Genomic DNA, 19,411 nt, shown 5'->3' on the forward strand with positions numbered 1-19,411 from the left:
CAGGGCTCTGGACGGATGGACATGGTAAACCAGTGGCCCCCAGGGCATACCTTCCGTGTCTGGCTGAAGCAGCTCACGGGCTGACTCATCTAGGCAAGGAGGGGATGTGCAAATTGGTAAGAGCATACTGGTGCGCCCCAGGATTCTCCTCTCATGCTAGTAAAAGAGCAATGTCATGCCTTACCTGTCTGAGAAAGAATATTGGAAAGGCAATACCTACAGAACCATCCCATATCCCACCTGCCGGCGGCCCTTTCCAAGTAATACAAATTGACTTCATTCAATTGCCCCCATGTAGAAATTTAAAGTATGTACTTGTCTGTATAGATGTTTTCTCAAATTGGGTCGAAGCTTTTCCAGCAGCTACAAATACCGCTATGTTTACAGCTAAGAAAATTGTGCAGGAATTTGTATGTAGATATGGTATCCCTAGAATCATTGAAAGCGATAGGGGTACCCATTTTACAGGTGATGTCTTCCAAGGAATGTGTAAATTGATGGGTATTGATAGCAAGCTGCACACTCCGTACCGTCCACAGGCGAGTGCGAAGGTCGAAAGAGTGAACAGCACTATTAAAAATAAATTGAGTAAAGTAATGGCAGAGACAGGATTGACGTGGCCAGAAGCTTTACCCATTGTTTTGTATAGCATCAGAACCACTCCCAGGTCCCCTCTTAATCTGTCCCCTTTTGAAATCTTGTTTGGTCGACAACCGCATGTCATGATTAACCCTCAGGATGATTTGAAATGTAACAATGAAGTAACTGTAAAGTACTTGATTAATATGAGTAAGCAGTTGAGGAATCAAAATGATAATCTGAAGTTGGTGATTCCTGATTTACCAGATAGTAATTGTCATGACATTGAACCTGGGGATTATGTAATGATACGAAATTTTCTACGCTCAGGTTGTCTTATTGATAGATGGGAAGGACCATACCAGGTCTTATTGACTAGCACCACAGCATTGAAGGTTGCTGAGAGAGAGACTTGGGTCCATTCATCCCACTGCAAGAAGGTTGCTGATCCAGAGAAGTCCCGTGATAAGGAACAGACGGTAGAGGTTGTATCACTGGAGTGTCTGTTCCAGGAGGACTGAGGCGGCACCTGAGCCTTGAAGACCGGAAGCAGTTGTCGACTCCCCTCTCCCTTTTATTGTTTTTCTCCACTTCCCATCCCCTCTCCCTTAAAATTTCTGTTTCCCCCTTCTCAATCTTCTCCATTTCCTCCTCAAAGATGGACTTGCCCAAAGAGACTGTGATCCGGATTTTGATGTTGACCATGATGTTGACCAGAGCAGTCTATTCCGGCGAGAGTACCATAGAGGTCGAGAGAGGTTCTGGAATGGGTTCCGATTATGATGATGGAGGCGTAGTTTTCCAAGATCAACCAATCCAACAAGCAAAGGCGAGTATCAGAAAACGATCCGATAGAAGAAATTGTGATGGATTGTTAGCTGAGGAAAATTGTATCTGTAGGCTCTGTGATAATCTGGTTGAAGATGGATGCATAAAGAAATGCCAATCTAGTTTTAATATCCATATAGACCGGCATCCATTGAGTGACTATCACTCCTTAGTGGGTAACGTGTTAAACCAAACAGATTGTTGGGTATGCTCTCAAGTACCTCAGGGTCACAGTAAATCAGGGCTAGTACCATTTCCTTTAACGTTAGGGGAGGTACTTGAGCTAAGTGGTGGGAGACCGGTGGACCGGAGGTTTAACATCTCCAGCCCTCCTAGTTTGAAGCTCCACCAATACCATGTGGATAGGTCCCTCATATGTTTTAACATCTCCAATCCCAGAAAACCGGGAAATTGGGAAGTGTCATGGAGCAACCTTACCATGACCTTTTCACACAGAGCAGATAGAATGCCTACAGATACAGAGCTCGTACGCCACATAGCCAGTAGAGGAAAATCTTTCCGGTATCGATATACCTTAGGAAATAGGATTACTAAAGTTGGAGAGGTATCACCAGGATACTGTGCACATATCGTACAAACCGATACGTGCATTAGGCAGATGGAAGAATTAGGGTCAGGAGATTTCACCTGGAAGGTTTGTAACATGGTCATGTCCTTCTCCGTCCCATATGTTCTCCCCGATGATGCATATTTCATATGCGGGAGAAAGGCGTACAAGTGGCTTGCCCCAAACTCTGAAGGATTGTGTTATATTGGAAAAGTATTGCCTGAAGTGATGACTGTAACACATGACAAAATGAAGGACATACACCGTGGTGCCCAAGCTCCTTATACTCACACTCATTACGAACACCGAGTTAAAAGACAACTGTCAGAAAGGTTAGAGCATCCGGCCTCTGATCTTATCCATGAATCCACCGGGATTCAGGTTCTGGTAGCGTTAGATTTCACTCGTACCGCTCGAGGAGTGATGAATTATAGATACATTTCCGCACTCGCCAATTTGTTAGATAATATCACTGAAATGTATGATGACACGTTTAGATACACTGGAAGAGAACTTCAAGCTTACAAAACAGAACTAGTTCAGCATAGGATGGTTCTTAATTATCTTACAGCAGTAACAGGCGGATATTGTGTTACATTGGCAACACAGTACGGCATAAAGTGTTGCACGTATATCACCAATAGCACCGAGGATCCGGTAGAGGTCATAGACCAAAAGATGGATGATATTCTGCAATTAAAGTGGGAATTTCGTCGAAAACACAATCTCACCCTTGCTGCTGTAGGTAATGAGCTGACTGGTTGGGTGTCATGGTTGAACCCGCGAAATTGGTTCTCCGGTTTAGGAGATTGGGCTCAAGGAGTCATAATGGATGTTGGAAAGTTTCTACTATGTATCTTGGGTGTCGTTATATCGATTGGATTGATATTTAGATGCGGGCAGGCTTTAATGAGGTGCAAACAAAGTACAAAAGTGATGAGCTTGAGGAGTGAGGAAACTGTAATTAACCTGGATTTGATTTATGACCCAATGCTAGAAACCATGACGTAATGATGTAATGAGTATACGGTCCGTCTTTCACCCATTTCTATGTTTTCCTCCGAGGTACAAAGACCCACGTAGACGAAGGATTTGATGAGCCAAGGGGCCGACAACGGAAAGATGGAAAGAAGAAGAGCAGACGACCTGATATACAAGATTTTGATGGACAATGCCATGGGTACCCCAGTTTCCCTAGGAACTTTAAAATCACGCTAGCCCAACATTTTTTGTAAATCCATGGACGTTGTTTGCTTTACTCACGATTTATGAGCAAAAGCACAAAGAAGAAGACTCCAATCAACCGACACCAATCAAGACCTCAATCGACGAATGTACATTTCCCTGACATAGAATACCATTGCATTTTCCATAAGTGTTCTCTATCTTCATCTCTACAACCCTCAGGTAATGACACACATAGACGATAGGGAATTCAGGCACAGATATCAGCAACCACATACCTCCCCCATTCATGTATCATCAACTAAAATGTGCATCCCCATTTTGTTACAACTACAGCCGAAATGAGCTCGGTAAAGTTTGACAGCCCATCCACAGACCTGTACCACAGGATAAGAAGGAATTCAAATGTATACTTCGCAATACCTCGAAGCTTGATTTACCACACGTACGGCACGATGATACATGACCCTCCAAACATGGACTCATACACACATGCTTCTGCTTTCTCACTAGGTCATACCCTCTTCACACCTTCTCCTCTCTCCTCCCCTACCCAACCATGGAAATCAATTAACCCCTGACTTACATTTTTCTCCTTAAATGTTTTGTGGCAGTTATTATTGACTGCCAAAGGGTGGACTGTCAAAGTCAGAAAAATGTCTCAATGCACGTTGCCATATTTGCACCGCACACTGGTCCGTGCTGCGCATGCGTACGCTCTCCCGTGGAAGCGCATACCCGCAATAGCGTGCACTCGCACGCGCAGTATGCGCATTTACGGTAGAGTTTATGTGATCGTAGCGTGCGACTCATTAGTTACAAATGTTCACAATTAATGTAGTTTATAGATCATGATCCCTTTGATAGTTTCTGTAAGTTTGGTTAAAGTACAATGTCCCAGAGCTGAGGAATCCCTCTTTGCATCGTACGAAGGGTCTAACAGGAATCATATTGCAGTGTTTGGTACCCATCGGAAGAGTATTTAATTAGCAATATTCCGGTGTTGGTTTGGAGCGTATTAATCGCTCGTGCGAATAGTTATGGACATAAGAAGTTTATGTCCATTTCTATGATTTACACATACTCAGGTATGCGGCGGGAAACCCAGTTTCCCACCCACCTGAGCTGTTGGAAATCGTCACAGCCCACCTGTATGAATCACCCTATGACCTTTTGTTATGATGCAGGGCCGAATTCCTTCGGCCAATGGACAATGGGATAGTAGGACTAGGAGATTGCATTGTGTGTGGGGCATAAATAGGCAGGCCGACCACATCCAGCTCACTCTCTCATCAACGGTTATCTGCTGATAATCGGGAGCTGGATATCGAGGCGCTGGCGATCATACCCTTTGTGCGTAAGTTCTCTCCATAATCATTGTCTTTCTGCGAGCCAATCTCTCTCTCTCTCTCTCTCTCTCTCTCTCTCTCTCTCTCTCTCTCTCTATCTCTCTCTCTCCTCTTTTCTCTTAAATACCTTATAGTATTATAGTATTGTATTGTATTTCATTTAGGTCAGCGTAGTATTGTCTTATTGTATTTATTGTTTAGTTCTGTGGTTAGGAGGTCTCTGTTATATTGTAGCGTATCATATATACTGTTATCCCCTTTTACAAGTATATTAGATATAATACAGTTAATAGGCTTTGGAAACCTAAACCAGTATCAGTGTATTTACTATAGTGTTAAGTGTTCACTTGAGCGTCGGTGACGCTCAATCAGCTTTGTAGTTAGTCAGGTTACACAAGGTTGCATTTACACCCTGTACTCACATTAAGGTATTCTGTGTGTTTCATCGGTATAAGGTTTAACATAAAGATATAGTGTTGTGAGCGTCTGCATCGCTGGTGACCTCCTCGTGGTCTCTAGCGTACGCTACGTTACAGCGAATCTTTCCCCTAGACATAACCAATAACGTGTCCTGTGATCCCTGGGCCGTGAGCGAACGTGACGCCTGAGCGTCTCGCCTACGGCTGAGCGATCGTTACGCAACTAGCGTACCATTACGGTACTTCTTCAGTAAACAGCGTACAGTGTTCTTAGCTTCATAAAGGGTTGTTTATACGACAAAGGAATTTAGCATTGTCACCATCCTCGCCAGGAGTACCTCAGATTTGTGGTACAGGATTACCATTACCAAGTCCAGACACTGCCGTGGGGACTGTACAAGGCACCGAGGGTGTTTACCAGGGTAATGGCCGAAAGGGTGATACTCCTTCGAAAAAAGGGGAGTTTTAATTATCCCGTACTTGGACAATCTCCTTATAAGGGCGAGGTCCAAGGAGCAGTTGCTAGTCGGGGTAGCACTATTTTGGAAAGTGCTACAACAGCAGGGTTGGATTCTAAACAGTCCAAAGTCACAGCTGGTTCCTATGACACGTCTACTGTTCCTGGGGATGGTTCTGGACACAGACCAGAAATAAGTGTTTCTCCCGGAGGAGAAAGCCAAGGAGCTGTCATCTCTAGTCAGAGACCTCCAGAAGCCAAAACAGGTATTGGTGCATCATTGCACGCGAGTCCTGGGAAAAATGGTAGCTTCCTACGAAGCAATCCCATTCGGCAGGTTCCATGCAAGAACTTTTCAGTGGGACCTGTTGGACAAGTGGTCCGAATCGCATCTTCAAATGCATCGGCTGATACCCTGGTCCTTGGAGACAGGGTTATCGCTACTATGGTGGCTGCAGAATGCCCATCTTAAGGAGGGCCGCAGGTTCGATACAGGAATAGGTCCTAGTGACCATGGAGGCCAGCCTTTGAGGCTGGGGGCAGTCACACAGGAAAGAAACTTCCAAGGACTTTGGTCAAGTCAGGTGACTTCCCTACACATACATATTTTGGAACTGAGGGCCATTTACAATTCCCTGGGTCAGGCAAGGCCTTTGCTTCAAAACCAGCCGGTACTGATCCAATCAGACAACATCACGGCGGTCGCCCATGTAAACCAACAGAGCGACACAAGAAGCAGGAGGCAGAAGCCACAAGGATTCTCCGATGGGCGGAAAATCATGTGTTAGCACTGTCAGCAGTGTTCATTCCCGGAGCGACCTCCACCCGGGAGAGTGGGGACTTCATCTAGAAGTCTTCCAAAGGATTGTACACCATTGGGTAAGGCCACAGGTGGACATGATGGCGTCCCGCCTCAACAAAAAGCTATAAAAGATATTGCGCCAGGTCAAGGGACCCTCAGGCGATAGTTGTGGACGCTCTGGTAACACTGTGGGTGTACCAGTCGGGTTATGTGTTCCCCCCTCTGCCTCTCATACCAAAGGTACTGAGAATAATAAGAAGGCGAGGAGTAAGAACGATACTCGTGGTTCCGGATTGGCCAAGAAGAGCTTGGTACCCAGAACTTCAAGAAATTATATCAGAGGACCCATGGCCTCTGCCGCTCAGACAGGACCTGCGGCAGCAGGGGCCCTGTCTGTTCCAAGACTTGCCGCGACTGCGTTTGACGGCATGGCGGTTGAACGCCGGATCCTGAAGGAAAAGGACATTCCGGAGGAAGTCATTCCTATGCTTATTAAAGCCAGGAAAGGTGTTACGAAAAATCATTATCACCGCATATGGCGGAAATATGTTGCATGGTGAGGCCGAAAAGGCCCCAACAGAGGAATTTCAACTAGGTCGATTTCTGCATTTCCTGCAAGCAGGAGTGAATATGGGCCTAAAACTAGGCTCCATTAAGGTACAGATCTCGGCTCTGTCGATTTTCTTTCAAAAATAACTAGCTTCAGTACCTGAAGTTCAGACATTTGTAAAAGGAGTGCTGCATATTCAGCCCCCGTTTGTGCCTCCTGTGGCACCTTGGGATCTCAACGTGGTGTTGAGTTTCTTAAAATCACATTGGTTTGAGCCACTAAAAACCGTGGATCTGAAATATCTCACGTGAAAAGTGGTCATGTTTTTGGCCTTGGGTTCTGCCAGGCGAGTATCAGAATTGGCGGCTTTATCTTGTAAAAGCCCTTATCTGTTTTTCCATATGGATAGGGCAGAATTGAGGACTCGTCCCAAGTTTCTCCCTAAGGTGGTGTCAGCATTTCACCTGAACCAGCCTATTGTGGTGCCTGCGGCTACTAGGGACTTGGAGGACTCCAAGTTGTTAGACGTGGTCAGGGCCCTGAAAATATATGTTTCCAGGACGGCTGGAGTCAGAAAATCTGACTCGCTGTTTATCCTATATGCACCCAATAAGCTGGGTGCTCCTGCTTCTAAGCAGACTATTGCTCGTTGGATTTGTAGTACAATTCAGCTTGCACATTCTGTGGCAGGCCTGCCACAGACGAAATATGTAGATGCCCATTCCACAAGGAAGGTGGGCTCATCCTGGGCGGCTGCCCGAGGAGTCTCGGCATTACAACTTTGCCGAGCAGCTACGTGGTCAGGGGCAAACACGTTTGCAAAATTCTATAAATTTGATACCCTGGCTGAGGAGGATCTGGAGTTCTCTCATTCGGTGTTGCAGAGTCATCCGCACTCTCCCGCCCGTTTGGGAGCTTTGGTATAATCCCCATGGTCCTTACGGAGTTCCCAGCATCCACTAGGACGTCAGAGAAAATAAGAATTTACTCACCGGTAATTCTATTTCTCGTAGTCCGTAGTGGATGCTGGGCGCCCATCCCAAGTGCGGTTTATCTGCAATACTTGTACATAGTTATTGTTAACTAAATCGGGTTATTGTTGAGCCATCTGTTGAGAGGCTCAGTTGTTTCATACTGTTAACTGGGTTTCATATCACGAGTTATACGGTGTGATTGGTGTGGCTGGTATGAGTCTTACCCGGGATTCAAAATCCTTCCTTATTGTGTATGCTCGTCCGGGCACAGTATCCTAACTGAGGCTTGGAGGAGGGTCATAGTGGGAGGAGCCAGTGCACACCAGGTAGTCTAAGATCTTTCTAGAGTGCCCAGCCTCCTTCGGAGCCCGCTATTCCCCATGGTCCTTACGGAGTTCCTAGCATCCACTACGGACTACGAGAAATAGAATTACCGGTGAGTAAATTCTTATTTTTTTATATCATTATCATCCAGTCTATATTAGCACTGCAGCAGACGCAGTACGGTAGTCCACGGCTGTAGCTACCTCTGTGTCGGCAGTCGCTCGTCCATCCATAATTGTATATCACCTACCCGTGGTGTTTTTTTTTTTCTATCTTCTTGATACTAGTAGCTTACTTTAGGAGTCTGCAGTGCTGAGCTGACAGTGTCCAGCAGGTCCGTCATTATATAATATATACCTGTCCGGCTGCATTAGTGATATATATATATATATATATTTTTTATATCATTATCATCCAGTCTATATTAGCAGCAGACGCAGTACGGTAGTCCACGGCTGTAGCTACCTCTGTGTCGGCAGTCGCTCGTCCATCCATAATTGTATACCACCTACCCGTGGTGTTTTTTTTTTTTTTTTCTATCTTCTTGATACTAGTAGCTTACTTTAGGAGTCTGCAGTGCTGAGCTGACAGTGTCCAGCAGGTCCGTCATTATATAATATATACCTGTCCGGCTGCAGTAGTGATATATATATATTTTTTTTTATATCATTATCATCCAGTCTATATTAGCAGCAGACGCAGTACGGTAGTCCACGGCTGTAGCTACCTCTGTGTCGGCAGTCGCTCGTCCATCCATAATTGTATACCACCTACCTGTGGTGTTTCTTTTTTTTTCTATCTTCTTGATACTACTAGTAGCTTACTTTAGGAGTCTGCAGTGCTGAGCTGACAGTGTCCAGCAGGTCCGTCATTATATAATATATACCTGTCCGGCTGCAGTAGTGACATATATATATATTTTTTATATCATTATCATCCAGTCTATATTAGCAGCAGACGCAGTACGGTAGTCCACGGCTGTAGCTACCTCTGTGTCGGCAGTCGCTCGTCCATCCATAATTGTATACCACCTACCTGTGGTGTTTTGTTTTTTTTTCTATCTTCTTGATACTAGTAGCTTACTTTAGGAGTCTGCAGTGCTGACAGTGTCCAGCAGGTCCGTCATTATATAATATATACCTGTCCGGCTGCAGTAGTGATATATATATATATTTTATATCTCATTATCATCCAGTCTATATTAGCAGCAGACGCAGTACTGTAGTCCACGGCTGTAGCTACCTCTGTGTCGGCAGTCGCTCATCAATCCATAAGTATACTAGTATCCATCCATCTCCATTGTTTACCTGAGGTGCCTTTTAGTTGTGCCTATTAAAATATGGAGAACAAAAATGTTGAGGTTCCAAAAATAGGGAAAGATCAAGATCCACTTCCACCTCGTGCTGAAGCTGCTGCCACTAGTCATGGCCGAGACGATGAAATGCCAGCAACGTCGTCTGCCAAGGCCGATGCCCAATGTCATAGTACAGAGCATGTAAAATCCAAAACACCAAATATCAGTAAAAAAAGGACTCAAAAATCTAAAATAAAATTGTCGGAGGAGAAGCGTAAACTTGCCAATATGCCATTTACCACACGGAGTGGCAAGGAACGGCTGAGGCCCTGGCCTATGTTCATGGCTAGTGGTTCAGCTTCACATGAGGATGGAAGCACTCAGCCTCTCGCTAGAAAAATGAAAAGACTCAAGCTGGCAAAAGCACAGCAAAGAACTGTGCGTTCTTCGAAATCACAAATCCACAAGGAGAGTCCAATTGTGTCGTTTGTGATGCCTGACCTTCCCAACACTGGACGTGAACAGCATGCGCCTTCCACCATTTGCACGCCCCCTGCAAGTGCTGGAAGGAGCACCCGCAGTCCAGTTCCTGATAGTCAGATTGAAGATGTCAGTGTTGAAGTACACCAGGATGAGGAGGATATGGGTGTTGCTGGCGCTGGGGAGGAAATTGACCAGGAGGATTCTGATGGTGAGGTGGTTTGTTTAAGTCAGGCACCCGGGGAGACACCTGTTGTCCGTGGGAGGAATAGGGCCATTGACATGCCTGGTGAAAATACCAAAAAAATCAGCTCTTCGGTGTGGAAGTATTTCAACAGAAATGCGGACAACATTTGTCAAGCCGTGTGTTGCCTTTGTCAAGCTGTAATAAGTAGGGGTAAGGACGTTAACCACCTCGGAACATCCTCCCTTATACGTCACCTGCAGCGCATTCATCATAAGTCAGTGACAAGTTCAAAAACTTTGGGCGACAGCGGAAGCAGTCCACTGACCAGTAAATCCCTTCCTCTTGTAACCAAGCTCACGCAAACCACCCCACCAACTCCCTCAGTGTCAATTTCCTCCTTCCCCAGGAATGCCAATAGTCCTGCAGGCCATGTCACTGGCAATTCTGACGAGTCCTCTCCTGCCTGGGATTCCTCCGATGCATCCTTGCGTGTAACGCCTACTGCTGCTGGCGCTGCTGTTGTTGCTGCTGGGAGTCGATGGTCATCCCAGAGGGGAAGTCGTACTCGTAAGACCACTTTTACTACTTCCACCAAGCAATTGACTGTCCAACAGTCCTTTGCGAGGAAGATGAAATATCACAGCAGTCATCCTGCTGCAAAGCGGATAACTGAGGCCTTGGCATCCTGGGCGGTGAGAAACGTGGTTCCGGTATCCATCATTACTGCAGAGGCAACTAGAGACTTGTTGGAGGTACTGTGTCCCCGGTACCAAATACCATCTAGGTTCCATTTCTCTAGGCAGGCGATACCGAAAATGTACACAGACCTCAGAAAAAGACTCACCAGTGTCCTAAAAAATGCAGTTGTACCAAATGTCCACTTAACCACGGACATGTGGACAAGTGGAGCAGGGCAGGCTCAGGACTATATGACTGTGACAGCCCACTGGGTAGATGTATGGACTCCCGCCGCAAGAACAGCAGCGGCGGCACCAGTAGCAGCATCTCGCAAACGCCAACTCTTTCCTAGGCAGGCTACGCTTTGTATCACCGCTTTCCAGAATACGCACACAGCTAAAAACCTCTTACGGCAACCGAGGAAGATCATCGCAGAATGGCTTACCCCAATTGGACTCTCCTGTGGATTTGTGGCATCGGACAACGCCAGCAATATTGTGTGTGCATTAAATATGGGCAAATTCCAGCACGTCCCATGTTTTGCACATACCTTGAATTTGGTGGTGCAGAATTATTTAAAAAACGAGAGGGGCGTGCAAGAGATGCTGTCGGTGGCCAGAAGAATTGCGGGACACTTTCGGCGTACAGGCACCACGTACAGAAGACTGGAGCACCACCAAAAGCGCCTGAACCTGCCCTGCCATCATCTGAAGCAAGAAGTGGTAACGAGGTGGAATTCAACCCTCTATATGCTTCAGAGGTTGGAGGAGCAGCAAAAGGCCATTCAAGCCTATACAACTGACCACGATATAGGAGGTGGAATGCACCTGTCTCAAGCGCAGTGGAGAATGATTTCAACGTTGTGCAAGGTTCTGCAACCTTTTGAACTTGCCACACGTGAAGTCAGTTCAGACACTGCCAGCCTGAGTCAGGTCATTCCCCTCATCAGGCTTTTGCAGAAGAAGCTGGAGACATTGAAGGAGGAGCTAACACAGAGCGATTCCGCTAGGCATGTGGGACTTGTGGATGGAGCCCTTAATTCGCTTAACAAGGATTCACGGGTGGTCAATCTGTTGAAATCAGAGCACTACATTTTGGCCACCGTGATCGATCCTAGATTTAAAACCTACCTTGGATCTCTCTTTCCGGCAGACACAAGTCTGCTGGGGTTCAAAGAACTGCTGGTGACAAAATTGTCAAGTCAAGCGGAACGCGACCTGTCAACATCTCCTCCTTCACATTCTCCCGCAACTGGGGGTGCGAGGAAAAGGCTCAGAATTCCGAGCCCACCCGCTGGCGGTGATGCAGGGCAGTCTGGAGCGACTGCTGATGCTGACATCTGGTCCGGACTGAAGGACCTGACAACGATTACAGACATGTCGTCTACTGTCACTGCATATGATTCTCTCCCCATTGAAAGAATGGTGGAGGATTATATGAGTGACCGCATCCAAGTAGGCACGTCACACAGTCCGTACTTATACTGGCAGGAAAAAGAGGCAATTTGGAGACCCTTGCACAAACTGGCTTTAATCTACCTAAGTTGCCCTCCCACAAGTGTGTACTCCGAAAGAGTGTTTAGTGCCGCCGCTCACCTTGTCAGCAATCGGCGTACGAGGTTACATCCAGAAAATGTGGAGAAGATGATGTTCATTAAAATGAATTATAATCAATTCCTCCATGGAGACATTGACCAGCAGCAATTGCCTCCACAAAGTACACAGGGAGCTGAGATGGTGGATTCCAGTGGGGACGAATTGATAATCTGTGAGGAGGGGGATGTACACGGTGATATATCGGAGGATGATGATGAGGTGGACATCTTGCCTCTGTAGAGCCAGTTTGTGCAAGGAGAGATTAATTGCTTCTTTTTTGGTGGGGGTCCAAACCAACCCGTCATTTCAGTCACAGTTGTGTGGCAGACCCTGTCACTGAAATGATGGGTTGGTTAAAGTGTGCATGTCCTGTTTATACAACATAAGGGTGGGTGGGAGGGCCCAAGGACAATTCCATCTTGCACCTCTTTTTTCTTTAATTTTTCTTTGCGTCATGTGCTGTTTGGGGAGTATTTTTTGGAAGGGCCATCCTGCCTGACACTGCAGTGCCACTCCTAGATGGGCCAGGTGTTTGTGTCGGCCACTTGGGTCGCTTATCTTACTCACACAGCTACCTAATTGCGCCTCTTTTTTTCTTTGCGTCATGTGCTGTTTGGGGGGGTGTTTTTTGGAAGGGCCATCCTGCGTGACACTGCAGTGCCACTCCTAGATGGGCCCGGTGTTTGTGTCGGCCACTAGGGTCGCTTATCTTAGTCACACAGCTACCTCATTGCGCCTCTTTTTTTCTTTGCGTCATGTGCTGTTTGGGGAGTGTTTTTTGGAAGGGCCATCCTGCGTGACACTGCAGTGCCACTCCTAGATGGGCAAGGTGTTTGTGTCGGCCACTTGGGTCGCTGAGCTTAGTCATCCAGCGACCTCGGTGCAAATTTTAGGACTAAAAATAATATTGTGAGGTGTGAGGTGTTCAGAATAGACTGAAAATGAGTGGAAATTATGGTTATTGAGGTTAATAATACTTTGGGATCAAAATGACCCCCAAATTCTATGATTTAAGCTGTTTTTTAGGGTTTTTTTGAAAAAAACACCCGAATCCAAAACACACCCGAATCCGACAAAAAAAATTCGGTGAGGTTTTGCCAAAACGCGTTTGAACCCAAAACACGGCCGCGGAACCGATCCCAAAACCAAAACACAAAACCCGAAAAATTTCCGGTGCACATTTCTACTGTTCACCAGATAGTCGAATATTCTTGAATCCATTCTTTGAATTTGAGCTCCTAAGTATCATACACCCTTTTTAGAAACCATCAGGCACTTTTTGGGCTACATGTTAAATACGGAGTGGCTGGTCTGATTTATGGTAGTGTCCAAGAGAAGTTGCACCTGTGGCCGGACCGTGCGGTCCGCTGTGGGCCGGGTAGCGACGAGTAGCTCCCGGGCCAGCACGCTAAAGCTGCGCTGGCTGAGAGCTACTCTTGAAGTGCAAAAGCACTTTTGCAATTCTGCGGGGGGGGGCTGCACTGACATGCGGGGCAGACTAGCCCTGTGCTGGGCGTCCCCCCACATGTCTCTGTTCCTGATCGTAGCCCTGCAAAATTTTGCAGAGCTAAGATCAACTCGGAATGACCCCCTTTGTTCCCAGTGGGACTATTATATTGTAAGTATAGTGAGAGTCAGGAACACTAATACAGTTTAACAAATCAGCCTCCTGTCGCTGCGTAGGGCCTAGGTCTTGTCAGTCAAAGGAACCCTATTGCCAATCTCAGGTCTCAATGGAGGCTGCCATCAGTCTGACGTGACCCTCTATTTAACCCAGAATTCTCAGAGGTGGATAAGGGATCATATCTCCATACACATGTCATTGGAGTCCCTGGTCACTTGTACAATATTGTGAAATCTATTGTATTGAATTCTAATTTAGGACAAATAGCCTTTACTTCTGCGTATTTTGGATGTCCGCAGATGTCTAAAGGGGGGTACACATGGAGAGATCCGTTCTTAAAATCTAAGTAATCTGACTAGATTGCTTAGAAGTTAAGCACGGATCTCTCGTGTGTATGCCCTCCAGCGATAGTGATGCGCGGCCCCGTGCGTCGCTATCGCCGGTGCTAGATTGCTAGACTGCATGCAGGCACAATCTAGCACAGCGCTTATTTCACCCGCTGGGTGAAATGAGCGGCCACCCCGTCACCCCCCTCACTCAGCACTCATCTCCCTCCACATCTGTATGGCCTATAAGTCACTTGATCAAAGATAAACATCTATCTGTTGACCACAAATAGACCTAATGTCTGGTCTATTATGTAACCCAAAAGGAGAACAATTTCTGATTAACACACTATAAAGAAAAACATCTTTTTTCTATAAAAACACACAATGAAAGTCTTACAACACAAATATATGGCTACGTGTACACAATTTATACATAGAAGACAGATAGCTATAGGTCAGAAATCAATACTGTTACACACATACATTTTGACATTGCCGTGCGCTGGTAGAGAAGTCAGGGCCACTCTATTGCATTTGCCCCCAGGCTAAAAGTTGCCAGCCAGCCCTTGGTTATAAATGTATGTAACATCCTGTTTTACAGAATACCCATGGACTCCTGTTGTGGAAAAGATACAGACGCCCGCATTATATCACAACACCCCAGTCACCCTGCAGTGTAATATCTCAGAGTATTTCCCGGACGCTGTCACTGTGAAATGGCTGCGGAAGAAGGACCAGGAGATATGTGAGGAGACTGATGCTGTGTATAAACAAAACATCCAGTCACAGAAAGACACAAAGAACACGTATAACTGTACGGCCAAGCTGACCATCGTCCCCACACTCACTGTCCACCAGGGGGCAGCATACATCTGCCAGGTGCACCATCCCTCTCTGGAGACACCTATAGAGACAAGCACAGGGGAGCTGAGGGTTCTGGGTAAGTGTTCTAATCATTTGTACACATTACCGGGATACATGTATTAATGGAAGATGTGATTCATTCTAGTGGAGTACTGGTAACACCAGGGATCAGTAGACTTTGGTGGTCATTCAGACCCGATCGCATGCTGCAGTTTTTTGCAGGCGTGCGATCAGGTATGAACTGCGCGTGCGGGACGCAATGCACAGGGGTGTGGCTGGCCGGCGCCGGACAGCAATGAAAATAACGAAGAAAGCGCTCACAGCGGCAAACGCAAAAAGTTTGACAAGAAGAGGCCGTTCGGGGGGTGTCAACTCACAGTTTTCTGGGAGTGTTGAGGAAAAGGCTCCGTGCACAACAGTTTCCAGGGAGAGATCCTGCGTCAGCTCCAGTAAGGTTCTTCGCAGCGGGGGAGTAAGTCCTGAACTGTGCAGAGACTGCACACACTTTTTGTTTGTGCAGCTCTCTGCACAAGTGAATCAGGGCCGTCTTTTCGTATGGGCTCAATGGGCTCTTGCCCAAGGGCCCAAGGAGTATAAGAGCCCTAGGCTGATAGCTGAGGATCCCCTCTTTCCATGGGTACCAGATTTTTGAAAATCGTCCCTGGGGAACCGGAGATATCTGACTTGAAAGCAGTGGTCCCCATCCAAGCCTGTTAACTGATCTTCCCAGCCAGATCTCTCGGGTTCTGTCTGACTTAGAGTTTTTTCAGAGGGTATAATCCAAAAGCTGGGACCCTCTGCTTTTGGTGGACACTAGCAGCTGTTCTCTACTGTGCCCAGAACCAGTGATATCAGCCTTCAAGCAGCTGGTCCCTGCTCCAGCTCTACGCGCCTAATATGCAGTTTTAGATTTCCGTTGGTGAATTGCTCTGGCTCCTGAGCTCTGATCCCCAAGTCCCTAGAACCTCCTGAAAGGTGGGATTCTCTAGTTTTTTATCCCATTCAAAGCTAAGAAATATATTTGCAGGAACTTGAGATATCTGCAGTCAAGCAATCTGCCCTCCCACCGGAAAATGATAAATATTAAGCCCACTCCACTATCCTCCCCTCCCCTACGTATTAAACACCCCCTACCACCCTGGAGGTCATGTACCAGGGCTTCTTCATTCAGCCCAATGACCCCTTCTACAGCTTAGCCCCATCTGTGCAGTAAAGGAGTCATTATCAGAAATTACTGCTCCAGATCCTACATGCTGAATGGAAGATAGAACACCACCTGCGAGACATCAAAGCTGCCGCCGGTAGCACCCCCCCCACCCCTACCGCTGGAGGATGGGTAGAGGGCCCAGTGCATTGCTGTGCCCAGGGGCCTACACTGCTGTTAAGATGGCCCTGAAGTGAATGCACCACTGCACAGCTCTAACCCCCTCCCCTGTAGGCAGCGTTTACCCATACTTGCCTACCTGACCCTCTCCATGAGGGAGAAAATGCTCTGTTCCTGGACTTTCCTGGTAATGTATGATTGCCATCACCTGTGGTGAAACACCTTTCTTATCAATTACCTAGCTCACCACAGGTGATGGCAATCATACACAGGGCCGGTTCTTGCCCTTGTGGCACCCCAGACAAAAATATAGGGGCGTGGCGTCATATGGGGGCGTGGTCAGCCACGCCCCCATTTTTCCCCCTTGAAGCGCCGCTGAAAGGAAAAAAAAAAAGAAAAAATTATACTTATGATCCCCGCTCCTGATTCCAGACTACTGCAGACCTCCGCCGGCGCCACTCTTCTCCTCTTCTCGCCTCGGATCTATGGGAGAGACGTCAGTCATGACGTCTCTCCCATAGCACAGCACAGACAGTAGAGGTCAATTATGACCCCTAGCGTCTCTGCCACAATGCTGTGCGGTGCACGATGACATCATCGCGCACAGCAAAGGTCCTCTCCACGAAGGGAAACTAGACACGTAGCGTCTGGTTCCCTTCACAGCGGGGGACCAGCGAGGGGCACAGCGGGGGGCACTGCGGGGGGCACAGTGGTGGATCTTGGAAGGCGGCGCCCCGGGCAAAAATCCTGCTTGCCCGTGGCAAGATCCGCTACTGATCATACATCACCAGGAAAGTCCAGGAACAGAGCATTTTCTCCCTCATGGAGAGGGTCAGGTAGGCAAGTATGCGATTACCGGATCGCAGCAGAGCAAATAATAGCCTGCGTGCGACCAGGTCTAAATTAGGCCCTCTATTCCCACTGATCCTGGCTTCCAGTTCCAGTTATCCCACTGCAGGGCCTGAGTGTAAATGAGTACATCCCTGAGGTTAATTGAAGTGAAAACAGCAGAACCAGGAAATAATCCTGATTGTTAGACTGAGTTATCGTATAAGTTCTCAATAGTTTGGCCTGAGGTGGCACAACTAATAACACTTGCCATTATACAGACACACATGGGAGTGTCAGCCGGCTCAGTTTTCCAGGAGCAACCCTCCTACCATACTAGTTAATGTCAGTTGTAGACTGCATGTCAGTAACTGACGGACCTTCTGAGAAAGATACAGCAGTATCTAATGGCGGTCTCCCTTCTGCGAGTTTATGCACATGTCACTACAGAGTCCTTCCCTGCTGTACAACATGTACATACATCGTCTAAATGTGCAAGTTCTGAGACACCCACTGTCAGTGTTCATACGCACAGCAATACCCATTGCTGCGTCCTTATTAGCCACCATTGGCTGCACCATGGAAACTTGCAGCAGCCATATGGGAGGTGCAGTATCTCTGTCTGATCACGGCCTCCTATGCCTGCCGCATGCCACAACCAGCGATGGCTGTGACCCTGGGCTGCAGTACCAACAAAAGACTGCAGGGGGAGCCGGTCAGCACATATGAACATACTTTTGAAGTTGTATGTGCTGGCTTCCTTACCCGGGGATCAGCAGCTGCTGCACGCGTGGGAGACAGGCGTACAGCATACTTGCCTACCTGACCCTCTCCATGAGGGAGAAAATGCTCTGTTCCTGGACTTTCCTGGTAATGTATGATTGCCATCACCTGTGGTGAGCTGGGTAATTGATAAGAAAGGTGTTTCACCACAGGTGATGGCAATCATACATTACCAGGAAAGTCCAGGAACAGAGCATTTTCTCCCTTATGGAGAGGGTCAGGTAGGCAAGTATGGCGTACAGTGATCAGCGTATCTTCAATATACCCCGGGCTTACTGAAGATAGACCGGCTGAGCACTGTGTTCCTGTGTCCCATGCTGTGTCTACTGATCCTTGAGTAAGGCAGTCAGCACATATGTCACATACAACTTCACATGTATGTTTATATGTGCTGGCCGGCTCCTCCCCTGCAGTCTTTGGTCAGCGCTGCAGCCCAGGGGTGAGGGTCTATAGTATGGAACAAGGAAGGTAACTTCTCACCTCTGTAACCTTCAATTGGTGGAATAGATCCAAGCAATTCAAAAGACAATTGGACGCTGTGACAGGACGATACCGTACGGAAGCACTCGCAGCTTCCGCGTCCCGTTGACTGCGCACAGAATGGAAGGTCAAGCCGCACGAGGCCTGACCACATAGGGGATTCCCGCTTACCGTCAGTAACCGCCTGTTACTGACTCCACCCACTGCGCTGTGGGCGGGTTCTCGCTGCCACCACCAAACTCCTAACCTGCCGTGGCGTTTGGAACCACGGTTCTGCTCTGTATGTGCCGACGCACTGCCTTCCCACACCTGTGTGGTGTTGACGAATCCCCTCTAGCCACTTGCTAGGCCTCTACCGGTAGCTGGCGGAAGGCGGAGCTTGGAGACGTCAGGTGCTTCCCTGGACAGCCGGAGAACGGGGCTAGGTTTGGCCTAACCCTGTTGGTCACAAGATGAAGCAGTCTTCTTGAGGCAAAGATGTTTATTGCTCAAATAACCTTTAAAAAGGCTCCTCCCTATTGCTAGGGGCAACAGCATACAATTAGATGTTTTCAGCAGAAGAAGATGTTACAACTACACTCCTATGGGCCAACTGCCCTTCTTTTATCCCTCTCCAAGACCCCTTACCACAGGGGGTAAGCCCGCCCTGTGGTGCACAACCAATCAATGTTTACCCATGAGCTGTGCATGCTCTGGTCTCATGCACACCTTTACATTGTTCCCTATGGATAGTGGGGAGTGGTCGGTCTCCTTTGACCCTCCTATCTGGGAGAGTCAGGGCACTCCCCGGTGCCGTTCAGTCTGGCTGGGGGGAAGTTTTTCCCTCCTAAACTGACTTCCAGAAACCTGCCCGGGACCCCTCTCACTGCCTGCAGCCTGGATTTGGGCTCCAGAGCTGGGCAGCCTGGCT

General features: G+C 47.5%; 1 protein-coding gene across 1 annotated transcript in view; it reads left to right on the plus strand.

The window, feature by feature from the left end:
* LOC134944448 (uncharacterized) overlaps positions 1-19,411 on the plus strand; it is a 252,162-nt gene that overhangs the window by 86,584 nt on the left and 146,167 nt on the right. The window contains exon 9 of the mRNA XM_063933023.1: positions 14,824-15,162. Coding sequence (XP_063789093.1) covers positions 14,824-15,162 — 339 coding nt within the window. The remainder of the gene's footprint in view (positions 1-14,823; positions 15,163-19,411) is intronic.

The sequence above is a fragment of the Pseudophryne corroboree genome, chromosome 7 (genome assembly GCF_028390025.1).
Source record: "Pseudophryne corroboree isolate aPseCor3 chromosome 7, aPseCor3.hap2, whole genome shotgun sequence".
NCBI lineage: Eukaryota > Metazoa > Chordata > Amphibia > Anura > Myobatrachidae > Pseudophryne > Pseudophryne corroboree.